The following is a 26276-nucleotide window of genomic DNA, read 5'->3' on the forward strand; positions in this document are numbered from 1 at the left end:
TGATCAGGATGAGCCTGCAGGAAGTGTACCAAATGAGGGAGGAGGATGTCTTCCCTGTAACGCACAGCGTTGAGATTGCCTGCAATGACAACAAGCTCAGTCCGATGATGCTGTGACACACCGCCCCAGACTATGACGGACCCTCCACCTCCAAACCGCTCCCGCTCCAGAGTACAGGTCTCGGTGTAACACTCATTCCTTCGACGCTAAACACAAATCCGACCATCACCCCTGGTGAGCCAAAACCACGACTCGTCAGTAAAGAACACTTTTTGCCAGTCCTGTCTGGTCCAGCGACGGTGGGTTTGTGCCCATCGGCGACGTTGTTGCTGGTGATGTCTGGAGAGGACCTGCCATACAACAGGCCTACAAGCCTCTCTCAGCCTATTGCGGACAGTCTGAGCACTGAGGGAGGGATTGTGCGTTGCTGGTGTAACTCAGGCAGTTGTTGTTGCCATCCTGTACCTGTCCCGCAGGTGTGATGTTCGGATGTATCGATCCTGTGCAGGTGTTGTTACACATGGTCTGCCACTGCGAGGACTATCAGCTGTCCGTCCTGTCTCCCTGTAGCGCTGTCTTCGGCATTGCAAAGTACAGACGTTGCAATTTATTGCCCTGGCCACATTTTCAGGCCTCATGCCTCCTTGCAACATGCCAAAGGCACATTCATGCAGATGAGCAGGGACCCTGGGCTTCTTTCTTTTGGTGTTTTTCAGAGTCAGTAGAAAGGCTTTTAGTGTCCTAAATTTTCATAACTGTGACCTTAATTGCCTACCATCTGTTAGCTGTTAGCATCTTAACGACCATTCCGCAGGTGCATGTTCATTATGGGTCATTGAACAAGCATTATTTTTATTTTTACGAATTATCTTTGAAAGACAGAGTCCTGAAAAAGGGACATTTCTTTTTTGCTGAGTTTATATAACGTTCTATTTTTGCATACTCAAAATGCCTTCTATTTAGAATGCTAGAATGGGTATTGGACCACAAAACATTTTCCTCTTAGGGGAGATGGAACATAGTCTAGAGGAGCTGATGGCTCAGATGAGGAAGATATAGCTAGGACCAGAAGACACCTCTCCTTTCAGACAACCCTCATTGGCTACATCACAAATTATAGCCTATTTTATATAGTACACTACGTTTGACCAGGGACCATTCTGTTAAAGTAACTTAAGCTTGAAGTAATGGACCAGGTACATACAGATGTTAGCTGAAAATGTAATTGTGCTTATGTATCACTTGTTGACGAGAGGAAAGATTGTTGAAACACTGGAAATTGAATAAGTAATCAAGCCTTACTACCACTGTGGGGAAATTCTAAAGCCCAACATATCTCAGCATGCCAAACCTGCATTTACGTTGTGTAGCTCTGGTCCAAGGCCTTATATGTGGTTTGAGCCTTGATGGCTCAAGCTGCATGTAACGCCCTGGACCAGAGCTACTCCATGTCATACTCTTAGCTGTTTAAACTGATATATATGTAACTAAAACTTTCTCTGCTGAAACTTTACCGACTGATTCTCTGCACATGCTTTGTTTCAATCAGTGGAGGCTCCTCAGAGGAGGAAGGGGAAGACCAATTGCTTTTTTTTTGCGGGTCTACTAACGCATTACTTCTATTAGCTATGTTGACCATGATGTTACTTCACCTAATATGGTGACTACGATGTAGGCTGTTTTTTTTCTTCCTGGTCCCAGACAGCTGATGTGTTGTGCATTGAAGTCCACAAGCAAAGCGAAAAGGTGAGAGGAGGAAAGCACGTAGATGTGAGAAGGAATGTGGCTGCTATGAAATTGAGCTGTGTTTTCACATGATCAGGAGTGTATTCATTCCACCAATTTCTTTTTATTACAACATTTTTTTTACCCTGTTTTCGCCCCAATTTCATGATATCCAATTGTTACATACAGTCTTGTCTCATCGCTGCAACTGCCGTACGGACTCAAGAGAGACAAATGTCGAGAGTCCTCCGAAACACAACCCAACAAAACAGCACTGTTGCTTGACATAATGCCCACTTAACCCAGAAGCCAGCCACACCAATGTGTGGAAACACTGTACACCTGGCGACTGTGTCAGCGTGCACTACGCCCAGCCCACCACAGGAGTCGCTAGTGCGCGATGGGATAAGGACATCCTTGCCGGCCAAACCCTCCGCTAACCCGGACGACGCTTGGCCAATTGTGCGCCGCCACATGGGTCTCCCGTTCGTAGCCGGCTGCGACAGAGCCTGTACTCAAACCCATCAGGTAAGGAATCTCTAGTGACACAGCTAGCACTGTGATGCTGTTCCTTAGACCGCTGCGCCACTCGGGAATCATTCTGCCGATTCTGTTGAAAAACCTTTCTTAAGCGGAAGCGAACACAACGGGGATAAACATACCTGAATTTGGCCAGTAGAAACGCTTGTTTGCAACTGTTGGTCTAATGATTACACCCTAGATCAGCTAGATGCAGGCAAGAGTGTGCAAGTTAAATGTGTCACTATCTGTACCCTCAAATGTTTTATCTTGTGCACCTAAGTTGTAAACTTTCATTCATAGATGATCTTGTAGCTACCTCATGACGTTTATAGGGAAAATGTGAGAATCATGAGGAAGCCTAAACCTGTCATTGTTACTTTGAACTGGGTGAATGGAATATGAATGACAGTCATCCAATATGGTGCAATAGAAATAAGGCCAAGCTTATAAAAACAATTGTCGTCCTCCCTCATCTTAAACGGCACCGACCGCCACTGCTGTAAAGGTGTTTCTTTTCAGCTTTTTAGAGGACAACAACGCACCCTCAATTATGATATCAGCGCCCTGAAATGCATTGACATCTATATTTAATCAACAGCCAAATGTAACATGTAGTGTCAGTGTCGTAGGCCTACAGAACATGAACTTTAACCTTGTCATAGAGTCCAGAGAACATACACGGCTTGTGGTCCTGGGAGGATATAATGCTTTATAAAATAGCTTTATAATGGCTGATGCCGTGAGTCATATTTTCCCTGATGTCACTTATGTAACTGGAATAATCTGTTTCCACTTTTCACACAATAATTTTCACTTTTAATTGCACTGGCCAAAGATGTTAAAATGAGAGACGTCACCTGGTGGCCACAAATCAAACAAAAGCACACGAGAAATAATATTCAAGTTGCCACATGATAGAGACATATAAGAGTTATAAGGTAACACGAGTAAATTACATCAGTTATCATTCAGCTGATGCAATCCTGTCAGAAGGGAAATATTACAGTATGCGACCATGACATTATTTATATATATATATATATAGATGGGGATTGAACACCCGTCACCAGGGGTATGTGTGTGGTCCAGGGGTATGTGTGGTCCAGGGGTATGTTTGGTCCGTTACCGCTTCACCAGATTCCAGAACTATCTGACCTTCTCAGTTAGTTCAAATCCTGGACCTTCTCATCAACTGAGGTGGACACCACCTTCCCATCCACCATCTCCTCCACGATCACCCTCACCCTCTTCTGCATGTGTGGGTTGTACTCTGTGGAAAGAGCCACAACACAGGAATTCATTCATTCATTCTGTGTATTATGGGTAACAATACTTGATTCATTCATTTGATTCATTATTCTTTGCTTGCTCACCTTCCACCACTTCCTGGACTTGTTGTACTTCCTGGACCTTCTCGACCACGATCACTTTCCTGACCTCCTGTCTGGTCTCCACATGCCTACTGGAAGACACATGGGAAGAACACTTACGGTCAGCTAAACTCACCAACACACATCTTTATCTACTAGTTTGCAATCAGTGGTGTAACTTAAGTAGTTTTTTAGTTAAGTAGTTTCTGTACTTAAGGATTTACATTTTTGACTACTTTTACCTTCACTACATTGTACTTTTCCTTGACACCTAACAGTGCTTGTTACATTTTGAATGTAGCAGGACAGGAAAAACATTCCTGGTCATCCCTACTGCCTCTGATCTGGCGGACTCACTAAACACATGTTTTGGTTGTAAATTATGTCTGAGTGTTGAAGCCCCGGCATCCCGTAATTTAAAAAAACAAGAAAATGGTGCCATCTGGTTTGCTTAATATTTACACTTTTACTTTTGATACTTAAGCATATTTTAAACCAAATAATTTCAGACTTTTACTCAAGTAGAATTTTACTGGGTGCCTTTTACTTTTATTTTAGTCATTTTCTATTAAGGTATCTACTTTTACTCAAGTATGACAGTTGGGTAATTTTTCCACCACTGTTTGCAGTGAAGTGCCAATAAACATCTGTCTTCCTCCCATCCCTTCCCCCTCCCTCTCTTTCCTGCCCCTCTATTATCCCCTCTCACCTGAATCCCTCTCCATCCAGCAGCCTCCTGTACTCAGCGATCTCCATCTCCAGCCTCATCTTGATGTCCAGGAGGATCTGGTACTCGGAGGCCTGCTGCTGGATGCTGACGTTGAGCTGCTGCAGCTCCTCCTCCATGCTGTTGATACAAACCTGCAGCTGGCTCAGCTGGGAGCCGTGGCGGCCGTTTATATCAGCGACGCTCTGCTCCAGGTACCCCTTCTATAGGAATGTGTTTATGTTTGTAAGGGATGAAGAAAATGGAGACGGAAGGAAGGAGAGGGTAGTAGAAATGTATGAAGAGGGAGATGAAGAGCAGAGATAGTTAGACTGGTGTGCATGAAGGTGTGAGAACACCTTGACATTAGACCACTGGGGAGGTCGGAAAACATCTAAGAAAATTTGATTTTGGAGTGTAATGTTCCTTTAAAGACCTAAAGGAATTCCATATTCTAGGAACAGAGATAGGGTAAAGAGAAATGCTATATGTTTAGGGATGCTGATTCACTAAGAAGGTTTGACATCATACCTGAGTGAGCAGGCCATGCAGTTCAATCTCCAGGCTCTGGAAGGTCCTCTTCAGGTCAGTCACCTGAGACTGAGAGGTCTTCACCTCTGTGGTGCTGGTGGTGATCTGGCTCTGAAGCACCTCCACCTGACACACACACACACACACACACACACACACACACACGCACAACCTATTAGTCAAAAGTATAGTACCACTTCACAAAATAGATGTCCATTGTGCCTCCCACAAAACACATTTAGGGACCCAGGCCCACACCCTTCGAGGCCCCCTGTCCTATTTTCAGAGGTTGTCTCACCTTGCCCTCAAACCACTTGGCAGCATCTCTCTGGTTCTTCGCCACCATGCCCTCATACTGGGTCCTCATCTCCTCCAGCACCTTGCTCATGTCCACTGAGGAAGCACAGTCCATCTCCACATTCACAGCACCACACTGCTGTGTCCGTATCAAATGCATCTCCTAACAACAGGAAAAGGGGGACAAATTGTGCTATAATACCTGGGACGGCTAGTTCCCGTATACACCGTAAATTTGAGGACAAATAACAGAGAAGTTGCCCTAGATCTGTTGTGTGTGGGTTTTGCCCCCTTGGGGCCAAACATGGAAATGTTTAAACTCGCTGAGATTTAATAAATAAATTCAAGTGCAAAAATATTACAAAAACTACAGGGGGTGCCATTGTGTCCAAATGAAAAATCACATGTGGCTGTCCTTGCATATTGGCACTTCAGCCAACAGCACAAGCGTTAAGACTTGAGTGTGTGAGGAGAAATGAGGAGGTTACCTCCTCATGGTTCTTCCTGAGGTAGACCAGCTCCTCCTTCAGCCCCTCAATCTGCATGTCCAGGTCTCCTCTGGCGAGCGTAAAGCTGTCCAGCACTCCTCTCAGACGAGCAACATCCCCTTCCAAGGCCATACGCATGTTAACCTCCACCTCGAACCTACAGGGGTTGAGGAAAGCAGAGGGCTTGATTAGTTCCTTCTCACAACAAACCAAGATACAACTTGCCCAACCATGAACTGATCCATAGCTCCTGCATACCCCCATAAGCATTTCTGTAGATCTGGGAGGATTGGATCTACTCAGTCTCAAACCTATAGGCCAAAGCTACAAATAGAAACAGTACACTCACGGAGGCTGTGTACAGTACAAACAGGAAGTGCACCTACTTCATCTTAAAGTCATCAGCTGCAACTCTGGCATTATCCACCCGCAGGATCATCTGAGCGTTCTCCACAGACCTGGCATGGATCTAGGAACAGGAGGACAGCCACAGTCAATGGAATGTAATATCAGAGTCAACTATGTATGGGATACCATGTGTTTAGATCAGCAGATCAGGTTCATGTCTACTGTTCATTCATATACAACCATTTTGGTTGTAAATCACCATCCCTACAGTGAAGCATGGTGGTGGCAGCATCATGCTTTGGTATGTTTTTGAGCGGCAAGGACTGGGAGATTAGTCAGGATCGAAGCAAAGATGAACAGAGCAAAGAACAGAGAGATCCTTGATGAAACCCGGCTCCAGGGCGCTCAGGATCTCAGACTGGTCGAATGTTTACCTTCCACCAGGACAACGACCCTAAGCACACAGCCAAGACAATGCAGGAGTGGCTTCAGGACAAGTCTCTGAATGTCTTTGAGTGGCCCATCCAGAGCCCAGACTTGAACCCGATCGAACATCTCCAGAGAGACCTGAAAATAGCTGTTCAGCGAAGCTACCCATCCAACCTGGCAGAGCTTGAGAGGATCTGCAGCGAGCAATGGGAAAAACTCCCCAAATACAGGTGTGCCAAGCTTGTAGCGTCATACCCAAGAAGACTTGAGGCTGTAATCGCTGCCAAAGGTGCTTCAACAAAGTACTGAGTAAAGAGTCTGAATACATATATAAATATAATATTTCAGTTTTCTATTTTTTATACATTTGCAAAAATATCTACAAACCTGTTTTTGCTTTGTCATTATTGGGGTACTGTGTTTTATTGATGACAGGGGGAAAACAGTTTAATCAATTCTAGAATAAGGCTGTAACGTAACAGAATGTGGAAATAGTCAAAGGGTCTGAATACTTTCCGAATGCACTGTAATTCATTCTAGTGACTCTCTTCTTTCACAAACCTGTTGGAATCCTCTAAATCCTATCCCCACTGGCACAGACGTCAATTAAACGTCTATTCATTAAAATCACATGGAAACTATATTGATTCAACCAGTGTGTTTCTACATTAAGACTACATTTTTGGGGGTACATTTTTACCTTTATTTAACTAGGCAAGTCAGTTAAGAACAAATTCTTATTTTCAATGATGGGCTAGGAACAGTGGGCTAACTGCCCTGTTCAGGGGCAGAATGACAGATTTGTACCTTATCAGCTTGGGGGTTTGAACTTGCAACCTTCCGGTTACTAGTCCAATACTCTAACCACTATGCTACCCTGCCGCCCCATTACCCAGAAGTACCTTGTTGCGGATGTCTGTGATGGTGGCATAGAACCCACTGAGGTCCTTCTTGTGAGTCGGTGATCTCATCTCGTAGAACTCTTTGATCTGCAACTCCAACTTGCTATTGGCTGCCTCTAGAGAGTGCACCTGTGTACACAGAGAGTGCAAGGAATCAGTTCAGTTCATGGGTCTATCAGAAATGGCACCATATTCCCTATATAGAGAATTACTTTTGTCCAGAGCCCTATGGGCCCTGTTATGCACTACATAGGGAATAGGATGCCGTTTGTGGCGCATCCCATCACATTATGTGAATCTGTGCACTCCCATTAGATAATCCCCAACATAATGGAATATAAAATAAATGATCAAATCCTGCTATGTCATTGTACTCATCAGTGGTGTAAAGTGCTTAAGTAAAACTACTTTAAAGTACTACCTAAGTAGGTATTTTGGGTATCTTTACTTTAGTTTACTATTTATATTTTTTACAACTGTTGCTTTTACTCCACTACATTCCTAAAGAAAATAGTGTATTTTTTACTCCATAGATTGTCCCTGACACCCAAAAGTAGTCATTACACCTTGAATGCTAAGCAGGAAAGGAAGATGGTCAAATTCACATTCTTATCAAGAGAACATCCCTCGTCATCCCTACTGCCTCTGAACTGGTGGACTCACTAACACGTGCTTTGGTTGTAAATGATGTCAGAGCGTTGGAGTGTGCCCCTGACAATCAGTACAAAGAATGTAAATAAATAATTGTGCTGTCTGGGTTGCTTAATATAAGGAATGTGAAAGGGTTTCCACTTTTACTTTTGATATTTAAAGTAGATTTGAGCAATTTCATTTTCTTTTGACACCGAAGTATATATACAACCAAAGACTAGGACTTGTACTGGAGACTTTCATTGGAGCTTTACAGCAAACTACAGGTTACTGTTTCTTCTCAATAGCAATATTACAATTAGAAACAATGATGGAATAAATCGTTTTTAAAAAGTTACAAGTTAAGTAAACGTTGTTTAAATATGTACATATTACTGTAGCCTACTGTATTATCCCATTTAATTGAACATTGTGGATAGTATTGATGAAAGGGGTTGTTTAAAACAAAAATGCTTTCTAGCAAAGATTAAAGTTCACTTTCTATTAAAACCATTCTGTATCATCGACTATGTAGTGTTTTGAAAATAGTTATCACTCTGCCTTGTCTTTCGGTCTCCATAATCTGGGCTGTGCGTAATATCCCGCAGCGCGCCTAATCTCTATCCACATCTCCATCATTCCTCCTTACCTTTTCCAGGTAGCGGGCCAAACGATCGTTCAGATTCTGCATGGTATGCTTCTCGTTGGCACCGATAGTGATCTGACCTGGCCCGTCCGTAGAGAAAGAAGATTGAGAGATACGGGTGCCGTATCCACCGGCACCTCCATATACACTCGGCGAGCGACTGCTCCCAACAGAGGACACGCTTATACGGGACCTACCGTATCCCAAACCGCTGGAAAACTGCATCCCACCGGACGAACTGAGGCCACTCGAAACGACACCGTTACCTGAGCTGTATCTAAGGCTACTACTGCGACTGGCTACAATGGACATGGCGAGAGATAGTCTGGCGATGCGTCCTGGGAGGTTAAAGTGCGTTCTTCGTAGTTGAGGCGTCAGGTAAAATAACAACCTTTTGTGTCCTCGAGCGTTTTATACAGTTGGGTTAAGAATGATTGACTGCGTCACCATTATTCCTTGGAATGAAGATATATCTAATTGTTTTGTTCAGTGGGTGGATACAGGGCTTACAACAATTAAGGAAATGAATGGTTCAGTAAATGTTGTGACTTATGAAAGGCAGTGTGTTTGACAGGTATAGACTGGCAAGTCAGACAGCTTTACTAAATGTGTTTTGTTAAAGCTGGCATTCCATGGTTTCAGACATCCATTTTCAATTACATTTTGGTTTGTTTACTGAAATTGGCAATATTTTTATATATTTAAAAAATATATATCATTTTCAAGGAATTGTAGGCTAAATATTGCATGTGTTATTATTTTGCCAAACTAAAATGTTGCACCAAGTCACTCCGTCACTTACATTTGATGATTTTCCATCATTCTATCCATTTGAAAAGATGGTCATTAACAGTCATCTTTTTGAAGTGTAGATGTAGAACCACTATAAACTGTTCATAAATTCAACACATTCAGTGTTGTTACTTTGTCTACTCCGTCTACTTGCTCTAGGATTAGTTGGTTTGAATAGTGTGTTCAATCATTGTCAAAGATGTGTATCAGGTTTTCTTACTATTTTGAGTATAAGTCACTTTGATGATGTTCTCATTCTTTGATTCTGAATTCACAGATGTCCTGGTCAGTAACTATACCCTTATTTGAAATATGAATAAACCTCATAATTCCTCACATTCCATTTAGCCTACTCAGTACTTTCTCTCAGATGTTGGTTTGGATAGTGTGTTTTACTCAAGGGACATGTGTATGCAAAACAGCCACACAACAGTCTGAATAAATTGAACCGTTTCATTCCAAAACGCTCTATATCCATTTTCAGAAATGTTGGTCAATTATCTTTTATTGTTTCCAGAAATTATGAAAGAGATGGGTGTTTTTCAAATCAAATCAAATCGTATTTGTCACATACACATGGTTAGCAGATGTTAATGCGAGCGTGGCGAAATGCTTGTGCTTCTAGTTCCGACAATGCAGTAATAACCGACGAGTAATCTAACCTAACAATTCCACAACTACTACCTTATACACACAAGTGTAAAGGGATAAAGAATATGTACATAAAGATATATGAATGAGTGATGGTACAGAACAGTATGGCAAGATGCAGTAGATGGTATCGAGTACAGTATATACATATGAGATGAGTATGTAAACAAAGTGGCATAGTTTAAAGTGGCTAGTGATACACGTATTACATAAAGATGCAGTAGATGGTATCGAGTACAGTATATACATATGAGATGAGTAATGTAGGGTATATGAACAAAGTGGCATAGTTTAAAGTGGCTAGTGATACATGTATTACATAAAGATGCAGTAGATGTGTGATAGTGGCTAGTGATACATTTTTTACGTCAATTTCCACCAATTTCCATTGTTAATTTAAAGTGGCTGGAGTTGAGTCAGTATGTTGGCAGCAGCCACTCAATGTTAGTGGTGGCTGTTTAACAGTCTGATGGCCTTGAGATAGAAGCTGTTTTTCAGTCTCTCGGTCCCTGCTTTGATGCACCTGTACTGACCTCGCCTTCTGGATGATAGCGGGGTGAACAGGCAGTGGCTCGGGTGGTTATTGTCCTTGATGATCTTAATGGCCTTCCTGTAACATCGTCCTGGAGGGCAGGTAGTTTTCCCCCGGTGATGCGTTGTGCAGACCTCACTACCCTCTGGAGAGCCTTACGGTTGTGGGCGAAGCAGTTGCTGTACCAGGCGGTGATACAGCCCGACAGGATGCTCTCGATTGTGCATCTGTAGAAGTTTGTGAGTGCTTTTGGTGACAAGCCAAATTTCTTCAGCCTCCTGAGGTTGAAGAGGCGCTGCTGCGCCTTCTTCACAACGCTGTCTGTGTGGGTGGACAATTCAGTTTGTCCGTGATGTGTACGCCAAGGAACTTAAAACGTACTACCCTCTCCACTACTGTCCCGTCGATGTGGATAGGGGGGTGCTCCCTCTGCTGTTTCCTGAAGTCCACAATCATCTCCTTTGTTTTGTTGATGTTGAGTGTGAGGTTATTTTCCTGACACCATACTCCGAGGGCCCTCACCTCCTCCCTGTAGGCCGTCTTGTCGTTGTTGGTAATCAAGCCTACCACTGTAGTGTCGTCCGCAATCTTGATGATTGAGTTGGAGGCGTGCATGGCCACGCAGTCGTGGGTGAGCAGGGAGTACAGGAGAGGGCTCAGAACGCACCATTGTGGGGCCCCAGTGTTGAGGATCAGCGGGGTGGAGATGTTGTTACCTACCCTCACCACCTGGGGGCGGCCCATCAGGAAGTCCAGGACCCAGTTGCACAGGGCGGGGTTGAGACCCATGGTCTCGAGCTTGATGACGAGTTTGGAGGATACTATGGTGTTAAATGCTGAGCTGTAGTCGATGAACAGCATTCTCACATAGGTATTCCTCTTGTCCAGATGGGTTAGGGCAGTGTGCAGTGTGGTTGCAATTGCGTCGTCTGTGGACCTATTGAGGCGGTAAGCAAATTGGAGTGGGTCTAGGGTGTCAGGTAGGGTGGAGGTGATATCTGTCCTTGACTAGTCTCTCAAAGCACTTCATGATGACGGAAGTGAGTGCTACGGGCGGTAGTCGTTTAGCTCAGTTACCTTAGCTTTCTTGGGAACAGGAACAATGGTGGCCCACTTGAAGCATGTGGGAACAGCAGATTGGGATAAGGATTGATTGAATATGTCCGTAAACACACCAGCCAGCTGGTCTGTTCATGCTCTGAGGACGCGGCTGGGGATGCCGTCTGGGCCTGCAGCCTTGCGAGGGTTAACACGTTTAAATGTTTTACTCACATCGGCTGCAGTGAAGGAGAGCCCGCAGGTTTTGGTAGCGGGCCGTGTCAGTGGCACTGTATTGTCCTCAACGCGAGCAAAAAGAGATCGGTGTTTTTTCACTATCTAATGAGGTTGTTCAATGACAGACATGTATTTGTTAATACTATTCGGTTTCACACAGTCAAATGTAACAAATAAAAAAAAATTAAATGATACATTTGTAACATCAATATTTTAAAACATTTACAACAAGTTATTCAATATAGTAATATGACATCTATATGTTAATGTTTACATTTGACATTTTAGTCATTAGCAGATTTACAGAAAGTGCATTCATTTCAAACTAGGTAGGTGAGACAACCACATCCCAGCTAGCACATAACGTTCTGAGAACCACATGTTTCTTAGAGCTTGGTGAGAGTGTGGTTGCCCTATGCCTATTTAGCATACAACCTTCTCATAACACAGTGCTTCCCAAACTTTTTGGGCCTATGACCTAAGCGCTACCGGAGTGCCAAGTCTAGGACAAAAAGGCTTCGCAACAGTTTTTACCCCCAAGCCATAAGGCTCCTGAACAGGTAATCATATGGCTACCCGGACAATTTGCATTGTGTGCCACCCCCCCACCCCCTCTTTTTACGCTCCTGCTACGCTCTGTTTATCACATATGCATAGTCACTTTAACTATACATTCTTGTGCATACTACCTCAATTGGGCTGACCAACCAGTGCTCCCGCACATTGGCTAACCGGGCTATCTGCATTGTGTCCCACCACCCGTTAACCCCTCTTTTACGCTACTGCTACTCTCTGTTCATCATATATGCATAGTCACTTTAACCATATCTACATGTACATACTACCTCAATCAGCCTGACTACCCGGTGTCTGTATGTATCCTCGCTACTTTTATAGCCTCACTACTGTATATATGTATATATGTATATTACTGTTGCTTTATTTCTTTACTTATTGTTCACCTAACACCATTCTTGCACTATTGGTTAGAGCCTTAAGTAAGCGTTTCACTGTAAGGTTCTACCTGTTGTATTCGGCACAAGTGACAAATACATTTTGATTTGATTTGATTTGAAACCATCAAGCATCAACCTGTTCGAGGAGTCTGTAGTTGGATTTTGACTGTAGTGAAAACCATTCTAGGATTTGATTTGATCATGGGGAAATGAGCTGCTGTGTAAACACTGCAAGGCAGGTTAGGCTGAATTGAGCCCTGCCTCTTTTCATGTAATGATGATAAATGAGTTTGACCTTTTCAGAGCATGAACAGACACATCCCCAGGGCCATTTCACCTGAACAAATATCATCACTGTTGAATAGCACACAGATACAGTGCCTTCAGAAAGTATTCACACCCCTTGACTTATTCCACATGTTTGTGTCACAGCCTGATTTCAAAATGGAATTTAAAAAAATACATATCACACATATACACGCAATACCCCATTATGACAAAATGAAAACTTGTTTTTAGAAATGTTTGCACATTTATTGAAAATGACATACAGAAATATCTCATTTACATAAGTATTCACACCTCTGAGTCAATACATGTTAGAATCACCTTTGGCAGCGATTGCAGCTATGAGTCATTCTGGCTCTAAGAGTCTCTAAGAGCTGTACACACATGGATTGTAAAATATTTGCACATATTCTTTTTTTAAATCTTCAAGCTCTGTCGAGTTGGTTGTTGATCATTGCTAGACAGCCATTTTCAAGTCTTGCCATATATTTTCAAGCCAAAATAAGCACCAAAAAACTAACTAGGCCACTCTGGAACATTCCATTTTGTCTTGGTAAGCAACTCCAGTATATTTTTGGCTTTGTGTTTTAGGTTATTGTCCTGCTGAAAGGTAAATTTTTCTCCCGGTGTCTGTTAGAAATCAGACTGAACCAGTTTTAACTCTAGGATTTTGCCTGTGCTTAGCTCTATTCAGTTTTTTTTTATCCTAAAAAAAATCCCTGGTCCTTGCCGATGACAAGCATACCAATAACATGATGCAGCCACCACCATGCTTGAAAATATGAAGTGTGGTAGTCAGTGATGTGTTGTGTTGGATTTGCCACAAACATAATGCTTTGTATTCAGGACATAAAGTTAATTTCTTTGACACATTTTTTGCAGTTTTATTTTAGTGCCTTATTGCAAGCAGGATGCATGTTTTGGAATTATTTTTTATGTACAGGCTTCCTTTTTACTCTGTCATTTAGGTTAATGTTGTGGAGTAACTACAATGATCCATCCTCACTTTTCTCCTCTTACTACCATTAAACTGTAACTGTTTTAAAGTCACCATTGGCCTCATGAAATCCCTGCGCAGATTCCTTCCTCTCCGGCAACTGAGTTAGAAAGGATGACTGTATCTTTGTAGTGTCTGGGTATATTGATACACCACATCCAAAGTGTAATTAATAACTTCACCGTGCTCAGCTTTTCTAAATTTCTACCCATCTACCAATAGGTGCCCTTCTATGCGAGGCATTGGAAACCTCCCTGGTCTCTGTGGCTGAATCTGTGTATGAAATTCACTGCTTGACAGAGGAACCTTACAGATAACTGTATGTGTCTGGTACAGAGATGAAGTAGTCATTCAAAAATTATATTGAACACTATTATTGTACACAGGGTGAGTCCATGTAACTTATTATGTGACCTTTTTAAGCTATTTTTACTCCTGAACTTATTCAGGCATAACAAAGGGTTGAATACTTTTTGACTCAAGACGTTTCAGCATTTCACATTTTATTATATAATACAAACATATATAATTCCACTTTCACATTATGGGTTTATTTGGTGTAGGCCAGTGACACAAAATGTTCATTGTATCAATTTTAAATTCCGTCTGTAACTCAAAATGTGTAGAAAGTCAAGGGGTGTGAATACTTTCTGTAAGCAGACATTTTTTTTTTTACCTCCCAAAGTACAAATCATTCACACACTTGATGGCATCTATGTAGTCTCTGGTGACACTAAAGGTTAAAAGGAAGTGTTTGACTTGACTATTCTTTGGCACCGTGTGACAAGAGGTATGTCCGAGGAACGTCTGGGAAACCAAGACACCATTGCGTGCCAAATGACTTGGCAGGCATTCTGTTATTTCTACTGTTTTCTTTGGTTGTATTGTCACAAGTAGAGATGTTCTGCCTCGATTAGGTAAGACAATAACAAAAGCGAAAGGGTGAATCCTATATGTCTTTGGCCTATGTGCGATTACTTCCAAATGTCAGCTGGAATGCCTGTGTGTCTAAGCTATTATGAAAAAGCAAGTATGGAAGGGGGTGGTATACCTCCTTTACAGGAAGTGACATACACCTAGTAAAGAAGATGGACACAGCACCGATTGGGCCAGCACAATTTAGAGGGCTGGAAGTGGAAGGACCCTAACGAAATGGGTTTATTTCTAATCTAGGACATCAACAATCTTACATGCTTTTTTGCTTTTAATTATCGTTTTAATTTCCCTTTAACGATCCGTTTCTACAATACTCTCTTCCACACCCACATCTCAGAACTGAATGAACAACATCTCACACACCGCCCAAATTACCCCAGTTACCACACACACACCTCCAGTCTTCCTAGGAAAGAGCCCCGCTATCCATTCTCATCATCCTTGGAGTGCCAGAAACTGACAGACTGGCTTCCAGTTTTCCTATATAAATGAGTTGATACTTTACATTACTGTGAAGTGCACAATGAAAAGAGACATCAGGTCCACGTTAAACCATTATCTCTTGTTTCCTATTTCCATAACATCATGTCACTTTGGTATCCTGACCACAATTCCAGTGTTTAAAAAAATATATATTAACAAGCTTCATTTACAACATTCTAAATGGATATCATATCTGTATGAATTGAATTACTTTTTTTTTACAGCTTTTAAAGACTATAATATTTACAGAAGATAGTTCCTTAACCATTTAGAAAATATATAGGTACACAACTCTAATGTTGGTTCCAGTCAATGATGCTCTTTTAGTCCAGATAAGTGGAGTGGAGGACATACGTCATCACTTAAAACCCTTCCTCATCCGTTGTTTAGGTTACGCCATAATGATATCGTTGTCCTAATCCTTTTACAACTAGGTCTATAGTTAAGAACATCTGTAATGATATGGTGCCTTCGTGTTTCAAATGTGTTTCTCAGTGATAGACAACTTGACATTTTTTTCCATGGCATTTTTAATGATCGATTCATGGTTTTTCTGGCATGTCAATGCAAGTGGAAGTAACAGTTGGTGGTCCTTGGCTTTGGATACAGGTGTTGTGATTTTTATTGTAGACTTCTGTAACCACAACCCTATTGAACGTCTGAGTTATACTTTATTGTCTCACATTTCCAGGTGAACGATTGGAATATTGATGTGCCCCATTCTGGCACAGAGTATCCATTACGCATGGAGTTTCCATCGTCTCTTTTAATCAATCAAGGGATCTATCTTTGACATTGTTATCAGACATTGCTCTTTGACCATATTGGTTAGATAGACCTTGGTGTATAAAAGACCTGACACAGACAACTGGCAATATCATTCGCACTTGCTGACTTCATTTTGTACAGACTGTCACATACGGTAACCTCTCTTTTAAGGTAATTTCCACTGTCACTTCCATGCAAAAAAAACATGTTTTGTATTCCCTACTTTTAATAATCTAAAGCTATATTGTAAGAAAACTCTTCTTATGCGTCCAGGCATGGCAATGGGTGGATTGTTGGTGTACGTCCTCATGGCAGCGCTAGTGGGGGTTGGTTTGACATCACCCATATTCAAGTCGGATGGCAACACCAAACAGGGTGGGATACTGCCACAGCTACTGGCCAGGAGGGAGGCAGTGTGGAAAGCTGCGGAGAACGTCGCTAAGCGGGAGCAAGACACTCAAATGAGCATGGCACGGATGGCGAGGACGGCGCACCTGTCGGAGGACCAGCGCGAGTTCATGTCCAAGCAAATCAAGCAGGCCATCTCAGGTATGTGGTGGTGTCGGGTCAAATGAGAGAGAGAGAGATGCCAACATCTACCGTTACAAATGTGAAGTGTATCGTCGTTCTCTTTAAATGCACATTGAACTTTTCTGTTTGGTTCATGTAGGTTTGTATTGTTCGCAGAGTTGATGATCGAGTGTCCGGGCCGGGACTACCAAGGATGGGTCGACTTTGGACGGCGGAGTGCAGAGTAGAGACGTACCAAAGGCCAACTGAGGAACGTCTGCCTGCACTGGCGTTACTCAGGAATACATCCCTATTTGAAATAGATTGTATATATTTTAATTTGCTTATATTGATTTTTATCCAAGTGTCAAAATAAACATGTTTGCAGTATCTATGTCTACGGACAATTCTTAACTTCATTTAGGACGTGGGCCGGTTGTAGAATCTACATGAAGTGTTCTTAATGGCTTAATGTGTCCTGGGAAACCGGCCCCTTTGAGTAGAAAAAGAACACGCATGCATGTGTGGCTGATGGAAATACAAATGTACGTTTTAATGTACAGGCGGTACAATTTATACAGACATGCATCTCAGTGATCATAACATAAAGTTCCGCAAAGAGTAGTCCATTTGAACATCTGAAATATATGTTCGTGCTGTTTGGTTCATTTTCTTCTGAATTCAAAAGGTCATAGTTGCTATCGTTTCCCCTTTTGATCTGCAGTATTCTATTCCTTTTATCTACAGTTGATTGTCCCGACACCCGAAGGAGAATCCAAAAGAAGCATGCAGTCCATGATCAATTGATCTAAACAATTTCATACAGCTCACTTTCATTATTCTTGATGACATGAATTACATTTGTCCCAACAACACTTTAGTTTAAGGTCTGTTAAACACAGATCCGGCACAATAGACTAGTGCCGAGACCTTTTACAGTCACTTTCAGGTGTCTTTGATACAGCATGGTAGACTACCTGAATGGTTTTGGTGAGGTACGACTAAATACACAAGTTGACATAATTGACAGCATTTCGAAGTAAAGCATTTTACAGTGACTTGCAGCAGGTGATGTGTGATGCCATGCAAACGCACAGTACCACGAGTGCTAAATGAGGACTTTTGGGTAAAGAGCAGATTAGTATACCTCAGTGAATGTCAACAATGTCCCAAACTTTCAGGAAGTTCAGTCAGTGTGTCAATCTCTCTACCATTCTGTAATGGGGAGTGATTGAAAGGTGGTTTTACCACAGTAAAGTGAATGTGGTTAATTCCCACAAATGCTTCATTTTCTAATAGCAACTAATATGCAAAAACACATACTGAATTCCAGTGCATCTTGGGTGTTTTAAGTGTGACAAACTGTGGTCAGCTTGGTGGTTCTTAAATAACAATACCTTGAACCTTTCCCAAAGTAATGAAAAGGTCATGTGATTGTATTTAATGGTAAAAAAATATATATAAAAAAAGCAGTGGTGGGGGTCTTTCAAAAATTACAATTAAATTAAAATAAACACCACGAGAAGCCTTCTCTTTCTTTCATACCGTGTAAAACCATCCGACACCCACGAAACACAGGTATAAAAAAGAAACGCATGTTTTTCTTTGATGTTCCTCATCTTTTAATTTTATATTGAAAAAAAAGAAAACCTTGCGCGTGTTCAAGCCAGCCGGACCAGTGATCAGGTGACTCTCCTGAGAATGATCATGATGTCACACATTGTCGTGGAGACCTAGTATCTACAATACATGAGTCCATTACAAACAGAAGAGTGACTAAACACGTAACAGAAACTCAACGTATGGCTCTATGGTTCTCCTGAGGTTCCATTTTACGATGTATTGCTGTGGGCCCAAAACACAAAATGGCGGTACGGTGCATAGTCAGTATATGGATTGAAGTCAATGACGATTAAGGAGGAAGGGGAGAAGAAGTTTTCCCAGTCTTTCTCAGACTCTAGGTGGATGTCTGTAATGCCTGATTGCTTCTCTCTCTTCTCCGTTCTCTCTTCAGTCCACCACACCTCGGTCTGCCACCTTGTGAAGTCCCAGACGCCTCAGCTTCTCTACCAGGTTGAAGCTGAAAATGTTCCTTCTCCCTTCTTCCTCCATAGTGCTAGTTCCTCCACCCCGCTCTTCCTCTGCCGTTGTGGGGCGTGTGCGGGGTGTGTGTGGGGTCAGTTGTTGGTAAGGGTAGGGGAGGGTGGAGGCAGAGATGCCCTGCTCCTCCAGCAGCCTCAGGAGTCCCAGTGATAGTGGAGGTGCTGTGGTGGAGGTGGAGTGGTGGCCGCCACCCTGGCTAGGTTCAAAGGTCGGCACACAGTGCTGCTGATTGGAGGAGGAGGGCGACGTGGTGCTCAGATGCTCACAGCTCCCACAAGCGGACAGGCTGCGAGAGCAAAGGCTGTAAATACAAGAAAAGAGAAAAATACCAATCAGACACCGGAGTTCTGTTATATGTAATAAATACATAGCTAGAAGCTTAGCAGCATTAGTAACAGTGCACCATTAGTTAAGAGTGGTTAGTTAGTGTAGTTGCTCCCAGTGATGGATTACGCCTGTAAGGATGGGTTAGAGAATGTGTTAGTCCATTAGTTAGTCAGCCTGAGAACTGAAAATAGGATTTCTGTTTGTTCATACAGTTTACCTGGAAGAATCTGGAAGGGATCAGGAACTGTTAAGATGAGCACATGGGCCATGGTGTCCAGGTTAGCAAGCCAAGCAAGTGTGTGACATGTTGTTTACGAAGTAGATTCGAGATAATGGACCAAATCCTTAATAGAGAAGCAGGCATTAAGCTGTTGGAATGGGACCTGTGTGTATTAAAGTTTGAGTTATGTGTGTGTTATCTTAGATTAGGATTTGGCCCCAATTAAACTAATACTAAACCTCAGAGTCATTTAAATACACACAAGAACATCCATTTGTTTTATGCATGGAAAGTTGAAGCATTGTCGTAGCTGCGAGTGCATTCATTTGCGTTGCTTTGTAGTGGTGTTTGTTTAAGGCTCTAGTGTGGGGTATGCTCAATAGTTTTACTTCGGGGTTGGGTGGGGTCAGAGTTAGAAGGGGCATGTTTTAGAAAAGTTAGGGGATAAATATGGGATTTTCCGGCATCATTCCCACTCTGTCCATGCCTGTTGGCTCTTACTTTGCCTAGGAAGCCCACTTTAGAGCTGGAGAAAGTGCTTGGACCAGCGTTTCCTACCACTGAGGGGAGAGACATGGGGTAAGGGGAGACGGATTGAGTAAGGGAGGAGAGGAGGACTGCTATACACAAACACAAAGTAGCAAGGTACTTTTGAGGAGAAAAATGGGGCAGCACAGCAAAGCTGCTGTTGTTTTGAGAGTGGTGTAGTCTTTTGTAGTCATATCGTAAATACCTTTTCACGTCATTACTAATATTGGGGTTTGGTTTAATTAATTAATTAATTAATTAATGATTGAATGAATGAATACCAAAAGGCAAATCAATTAAAAATAAATGGATTTCACTTTATTTTACAGTCCACTACCTGGGGATAAAAGGCAGTATCTATCGCACACACAAAACCGATTAGTGATGGTGCTGGAAGCAAATTCCAAAACTGGAGAAACAGGGAAAAGTCTCTTTACACTTCCATTCAGATGCAAATTGAATTTAATAGTAGATTTAGTTCAGTCTGCCTTCAACAGTCCACTACCTGGTAATTACTTATGTTCCTTTGGATTCATTTTAAACACCATTTAGTACCATACCATTTAGTACCATACCATTCAGTACCAGGTTTCCTATTATTTCGACGTCTTTAACGAACCTTCCAGGAAGTATTCATTGTCACCATAAATACGATCTTAGTAAATACCAGACAAAAAACATGTAACTTTCTGCACTTGACTGTACGCTGCTTTCTTGGCCATGTCTCCTTTCAAACAAATATCTCAACGGCCTTCCTGGATAAATAAATCATACCTAAAATAAAATGTGAAACCGGACTGTAAAATAAAGTGTTACCAACGAATAGGTGTGTGTGAGTGACTCGCAGATCTTACCTGGTGGAGAAGGAGGGGAGCAGGAGGGAGGGGCGGTGGCGCCGACAGGTGGTGACGGTGTGGGTGGGAAGGGTCTGGGGGAGGTTGGGGCCGGAGGATGGAGTGACTGTGGGTGATGGACACACTTTACACAACTACACACGAACACAACAACATACATAACTACTCACAATGGATGAGGAAAATCCCAGAGCCACCCACCACGGATGGGAGAATGTACGGTACACAACGACAGTATGAGTTGGAATGACACAAACTGTTTAGTAACATCACACCTACCACACAGGTGAACTTAGGGGGATAAGGACCACAGTAGACATGTTATCCAAATAGAAGGTTCCAGTGTCAATGCCTGATCGTTCTCCCTTACCCAATCTGACGGACCTAAAGAGTTCCGTCGGAGAGAGAAGGGAAAACGATCAGATTTTCACACCAGACTAGAGGGACCAGAGGAATGAGTGTGCACTGTGGGTGAATGTTTTCACTCACAATTGAGGCCCTATCAACCGCATCTACTGAACTCAACTATACACTACTCTGTGGCCTCTTTTCTTACCCATGGTGCCGTGGGCTCCGGCAGCCAGGTTGTGGGAGAGCTGTGATAGGTCAGGGTCATCCTCCTCAAGGTCATTGAGGCTGTAGACGTGTTGGAGGTCGATCTCCAGCTCCCGGAAGTCTTTGGTGAGGACCCCCGGGCGAGGTTGCAGGATACCACCCAGGTTGGGCTTGGCCAGCTGCTGCCAGTGGTGCAGGGTCACTGAGCCTGGGGTGGAGAGGAAGGGCGTTATATGTTGGGAATAACGCATTTATTTATTTATGTAATAACCTGTATTTCTCTAATCATGCATATGTTTCATATTGAAAGAAGGAAACAATTGTAAAGAGTGTCTATTTTCAGCTTTTAGAGTCTACATTCATAGTTTCACTTGTAATTGAGTCTAGAAACCTTAGGCAAGTTACCGTAAAACTAACAGTCGAGTTACCACACACCTAATATCTCAGCTAAGAACACAAACAGGGTCTCCCCGTCCCTCCTCACCTTCCAGAGGCTTGACAATCTGCAGGCGATCGGGTAGGTAGGAGCGTGAGCCCCCCGATCCGGCCGAGGAGTGCAGCGAGCTGCCATTGGAGTAGTTGGTGCTTGTCGACGCCAGGCTGTCGTTGGGCGTAAGGAACCCACTGGAGCCCAGCTCGCCCACCTCCTCACCCTCCTCGCTGCACCCCTGACAGGCGGTGGCCAGGGCGCGGAGTTTGCGTTCACGCTCTACCTCAAAGAAGGGGCGCTCTGAGGCATGGCTCTGCTGGCGGTCAGATAAACAGCGGAGCGCGGCCGCAAGGTCCTGGCCTCCAGGCATGCCCGGCATACCCAGACGCTTACGGCCACTCACACTGAGATCAGACAGAAATAAAGGCAGGCTAATGATATACTGTACGCTGTTGATGCACTAACACTCAGAGTAGAGGAGGTAGAATAGGTTTGGAATACAAATACACTGCTGTTATTAGTACAAATAGACCAGAGAAATGGAAGCTGTATGTTTGAACATGTATGAAGGACAGTCCATTAATATACTATGGAAAAGCATTTCACTGTTAGTCTACGCCTGTTGTCTGCGAAGCATGTGACATATACAAATCAATTTGATTTGAAAAGTAAATAATCTGTGTGTCTGATGTCTGTAGACTCTGTATGAGAGTTCATGTAATTCACACATATACCCAGAAATACCCATGTACACCACTGGTCAAACGTTTTAGAACACCTACTCATGCAAGGTTTTTAAAAATGTTTTATTACTATTTTCTACATTGTAGAATAATAGTGAAGACATCAAAACTATGAAATAACACACATGGAATTATGTAGTAAACAAAAAAGTGTTAAACAAATCAAAATATATTTTAGGTTTTTAGATTCTTCAAACTAGCCACCCTTTGCCTTGATGACAGCTTTGCACACTCTTGGCATTCTCTCAACCAGTTTCACCTGGTTGAGAGAAGGAGTTCCCACATCTTGAAGGAGTTCCCACATATGCTGAGCACTTGTTGACTGCTTTTCCTTCACTCTGCGGTCAGACTCATCCTAAAGCATCTCAATTTGGTTCAGGTCGGGGGATTGTAGAGGCCAGGTCATCTGATAGGGCACTCCATCGCTCTCCTTATTGGTAAAATGGCCCTTAAATGGCCTAGAGGTGTGTTGGGTCATTGTGCTGTTGAAAAACAAATGATAGTCCCACTAAGCCCAAACCAGATGGGATGGTGTATCGCTGAAGAATGCAATGGTTGTCACACCTTGATCTGTTTCACCTGTCTATGTGCTTGTCTCCACCCCCCTCCAAGTGTCGCCCATCTTCCCCATTATCCCCTGTGTATTTACACCTGTGTTCTCTGTGTCTGTTGCCAGTTCGTTTTGTTTGCGAAACCTACCAGCGTTTGTTCCCCTGCTCTTGCCTGTTTCTTGCTCCTGTTTTCTAGTCCTTCCCGGTTTTGACCATTCTGCCTGCCTTGACCCTGAGCCTGCCTGCCGTTCTGTACCTTACTGGATTATTGACCCTTGCCTGCCCTGACCCTGAGACTGTCTGCCATTCTGGACCTTTGCACCCTCTCTGGATTTTTGACCCCTGCCTTTCTTTGACCTGTCGTTTGCCTGCCCCTGTTTCAGAAATAAACTTTTGTTTCCTTCGACACCGTCTGCATCTGGGTCATACCTGAAACTTTATAGTGGTAGCCATGCTGGTTAAGTGTGACTTGAAAGAACCCCCTGTCAAGGGAGTTTGTTATAATAAGTGGACCAAAGCGCAGCGTGATCTGGGTTCCACACCTTTTTATTACTAAGTGAAACTCACAGCGAAACAATACACCGCAAACGAAATGTGAAGCTAACCAAAGTGCTAACAGGCAACTATCCATAGTCAAGATCCCACAAAGCACAAAGGGGAAATGGCTACCTAAATATGATTTCCAATCAGAGACGACGATAAACAGCTGCCTCTGATTGGGAACCATACTAGGCCAACATAGATGTAAAAATCCCCTAGATAACCCACCCTAGTCACACTCCGATCTAACTAACATAGAGAATAAAAAACTCTATGGTCAGGGAGTGACATCCCCACACCATAACACCTTCTCCTCCATGCTTTACGATGGGAAATACACATAAAGAGACAAAAAATCTCCAATTTGGACAATAGACCAAAGGACAAATTTCCACTGGTCTTATGTCCATTGCTCATGTTTCTTGGCCCAAGCAAGTCTCTTCTTCTTATTGGTGTCCTTTAGTAGTGGTTTCTTTGCATCAATTCGACTATGAAGGCCTGATTCACACAGTCTCCTCTGAACAGTTGATGTTGAGAGGTGTCTGTTACTTGAAATTTGAAGCATTTATTTGGGCTGCAATTTTTGAGGCTGGTAACTCTAATGAACTTATCCTCTGCAGCAGAGGTAACTCTGGTTCTTCCATTCCTGTGCCGGTCCGCATGAAAGCCAGTTTCATCATAGCGCTTGATGGTTTTTGCGACTGGACTTGAATTAACTTTCTAAGTTCTTGACATTTTCCGGATTGACTGACCTTCATGTCTTAAAGTAATGATGGACTGTCGTTTCTCTTTACTTATTTTTTATTTTATTTTACCTTTATTTTACTAGGCAAGTCAGTTAAGAACAAATTCTTATTTTCAATGGCGGCCTAGGAACAGTGGATTAACTGCCTGTTTAGGGTGCAATTTGAGCTGTTCTTGCCATAATATGGACTTGGTCTTGGACTTGGTCTTTTACCAAATAGCGCCATCTTATGTATATCACACCTACCTTGTCACAACACAACTGATTGGCTCAAACACATTAAGAAGGAAAGAAATTCCACAAATTAACATTTAAGAAGGCACACCTATTATTTGAAATGCATTCCAGGTGACTACCTCATGAAACTGGTTAAGAGAACGCCAAGAGTGTGCAAAGCTGTCATCAAGGCAAAGGGTGGCTATTTGAAGAATCTCAAATAGAAAATATATATTTGACTTGTTTAACAATTTTTTGGGGTTACTACATGATTCCATATGTGTTACTGAATAGTTTTGATGTCTTCACTATTATTCTACGATGTTGAAAAAACTAAATATAAAGAAAAACCCTTGAATGACTAGGTGTTCTAAAAACCCTTGACCGGTAGTGTATATTTACACACTGTTGCCAGTCTCACCTGTTGTCCTCAGTGTGTGCCACCTCTGCCAGTCTCGACACGGCACTAGGTGGTTTGTCCTCCAAGGTGAGGCTGGCGCTGTCTGAGCCGTAGTAGCTGGTACGAGGGGTGGAGGCGCGGCTGGAGCGCAGCGACACAGGGCTGGAGCCGGGCACCTGGCCGGGGGAGTGGCACCGCGAACGCAGCCTCGACGCTTGTTTCACCACCTTCACAGTCTCAAACACGCGCCACGGGTGGTTCCTTTGGCAACCATAGATAAACCATATAGATTAGGGATGGTGACAAAGTGCCCGGTAGTAAGTCTAACATTTATGTTTACGTCAGTGTATTTCTGCTTGAATATTCGATCTTCTGTAGTGTAATTCTGGAAACATTTTAAACGTTGTATTTGACTTACTCGAATATTTTTCATTAACAGATGTGCTTTGTTATGTCACGCTGTCTTTGTTCAATCAAACACACTTGGTAACAACTTCACCTCTGGCACATAACTGACATACTGGTATTGTCATTCAACTGAGCTTAACAGGTTGGAAAAAGCACATTGTCCCCGGTGTTTTATGTTTTCACAGTGACATCATCACTCACTTGTACTCGATAGGGGCGGGGACATCCAGGCCCTTGCGGAAGGTGCCCTCTATCTCTGCTGCCAGGGAGTCCATGGGGAACACGGCTGATAGGGCGCTGTAGCGCTGCACCGTGCTGTTGGGCAGGCTCTTGTTGCGCAGGTTCTTAATGTCCTCTCTGGCCTCCCGTAGCATGTCCTCACACTCCGAGTACTTGTCCTGCAGGTAGTTTAGCTGCAGCCGGGGAGTGCCAGAGGTCAGTTACATACACACTGCTACTGCGGTTATGTTCAAGCTTGCCTTGAGGGACAGATCTAAGATCAGCTTAGCCTCCCCCAAATCAATGCATTAACAATTAAACAAAACCGACCTTAGATCCGTGTTAAAGAGCAACTTTATCCTACTAGTTATAGACAGCTCATTGGAGGGTAATGAGTTGTGGATTGTGGGGAGAGTGTTGAGGGCGTGTCTTACCTCTGATTTGAGCTGTGATTGACTCTCCCGCGAGGCACTCAGGTGCTGGGTCAGCTCTTCATTGTCAGTGGTGAGCTAGAGGAACAGAGTGGAGAGTTAATACCATGATCGCATCAGTGATACTGTATACCAACTTAATACTGTAGATACCAACCCAAGTGTAAATATTTAATGTACTCCATTATAGAAGCATTCGGTGTGGGTGAGTCTTGAGTCTCTTT

At 43.0% G+C, this 26276-nt stretch overlaps 3 protein-coding genes across 6 annotated transcripts in view; 1 reads left to right on the forward strand and 2 right to left on the reverse strand.

The window, feature by feature from the left end:
* Window positions 1-3040: 3040 nt before the first annotated feature.
* Window positions 3041-8993, reverse strand: LOC135523417 (keratin, type I cytoskeletal 19-like). The gene is made up of 9 exons (XM_064950080.1): window positions 8598-8993; window positions 7319-7447; window positions 6026-6108; window positions 5640-5796; window positions 5153-5314; window positions 4855-4980; window positions 4327-4547; window positions 3621-3709; window positions 3041-3517 (listed from the first exon to the last, which is right to left on the reverse strand). Exons 1-9 carry the CDS (start codon window positions 8904-8906, stop codon window positions 3411-3413), a joined length of 1383 nt encoding a protein of 460 aa, XP_064806152.1. The 5' UTR covers window positions 8907-8993; the 3' UTR covers window positions 3041-3410.
* A 7308-nt stretch (window positions 8994-16301) lies between these two features.
* LOC135523458 (cholecystokinin-like) lies at window positions 16302-17172 on the forward strand. Its single transcript, XM_064950141.1, has 3 exons — window positions 16302-16443; window positions 16546-16821; window positions 16960-17172. Exons 2-3 carry the CDS (start codon window positions 16548-16550, stop codon window positions 17028-17030), a joined length of 345 nt encoding a protein of 114 aa, XP_064806213.1. The 5' UTR covers window positions 16302-16443; window positions 16546-16547; the 3' UTR covers window positions 17031-17172.
* A 139-nt stretch (window positions 17173-17311) lies between these two features.
* The window catches only part of LOC135523433 (trafficking kinesin-binding protein 1-like), a 40106-nt gene continuing 31141 nt past the window's right edge, over window positions 17312-26276 (reverse strand). For 2 of the 4 annotated variants that reach the window (XM_064950104.1, XM_064950110.1), the window contains 7 exons: window positions 26056-26130; window positions 25604-25815; window positions 25016-25255; window positions 21854-22203; window positions 21371-21577; window positions 20815-20920; window positions 17312-19186 (listed from right to left, as the gene is read on the reverse strand). In XM_064950104.1, the coding sequence (XP_064806176.1) occupies window positions 18793-19186; window positions 20815-20920; window positions 21371-21577; window positions 21854-22203; window positions 25016-25255; window positions 25604-25815; window positions 26056-26130 (1584 nt within the window). In that variant the 3' untranslated portion in view covers window positions 17312-18792. Of the gene's footprint in view, window positions 19187-20814; window positions 20921-21093; window positions 21199-21370; window positions 21578-21853; window positions 22204-25015; window positions 25256-25603; window positions 25816-26055; window positions 26131-26276 lie in introns of those variants that run through there. The other 2 variants (XM_064950119.1, XM_064950128.1) reach the window with 2 other exon arrangements.

Source organism: Oncorhynchus masou, chromosome 4, assembly GCF_036934945.1.
Source record: "Oncorhynchus masou masou isolate Uvic2021 chromosome 4, UVic_Omas_1.1, whole genome shotgun sequence".
In the NCBI taxonomy this organism is placed as follows: domain Eukaryota; kingdom Metazoa; phylum Chordata; class Actinopteri; order Salmoniformes; family Salmonidae; genus Oncorhynchus; species Oncorhynchus masou.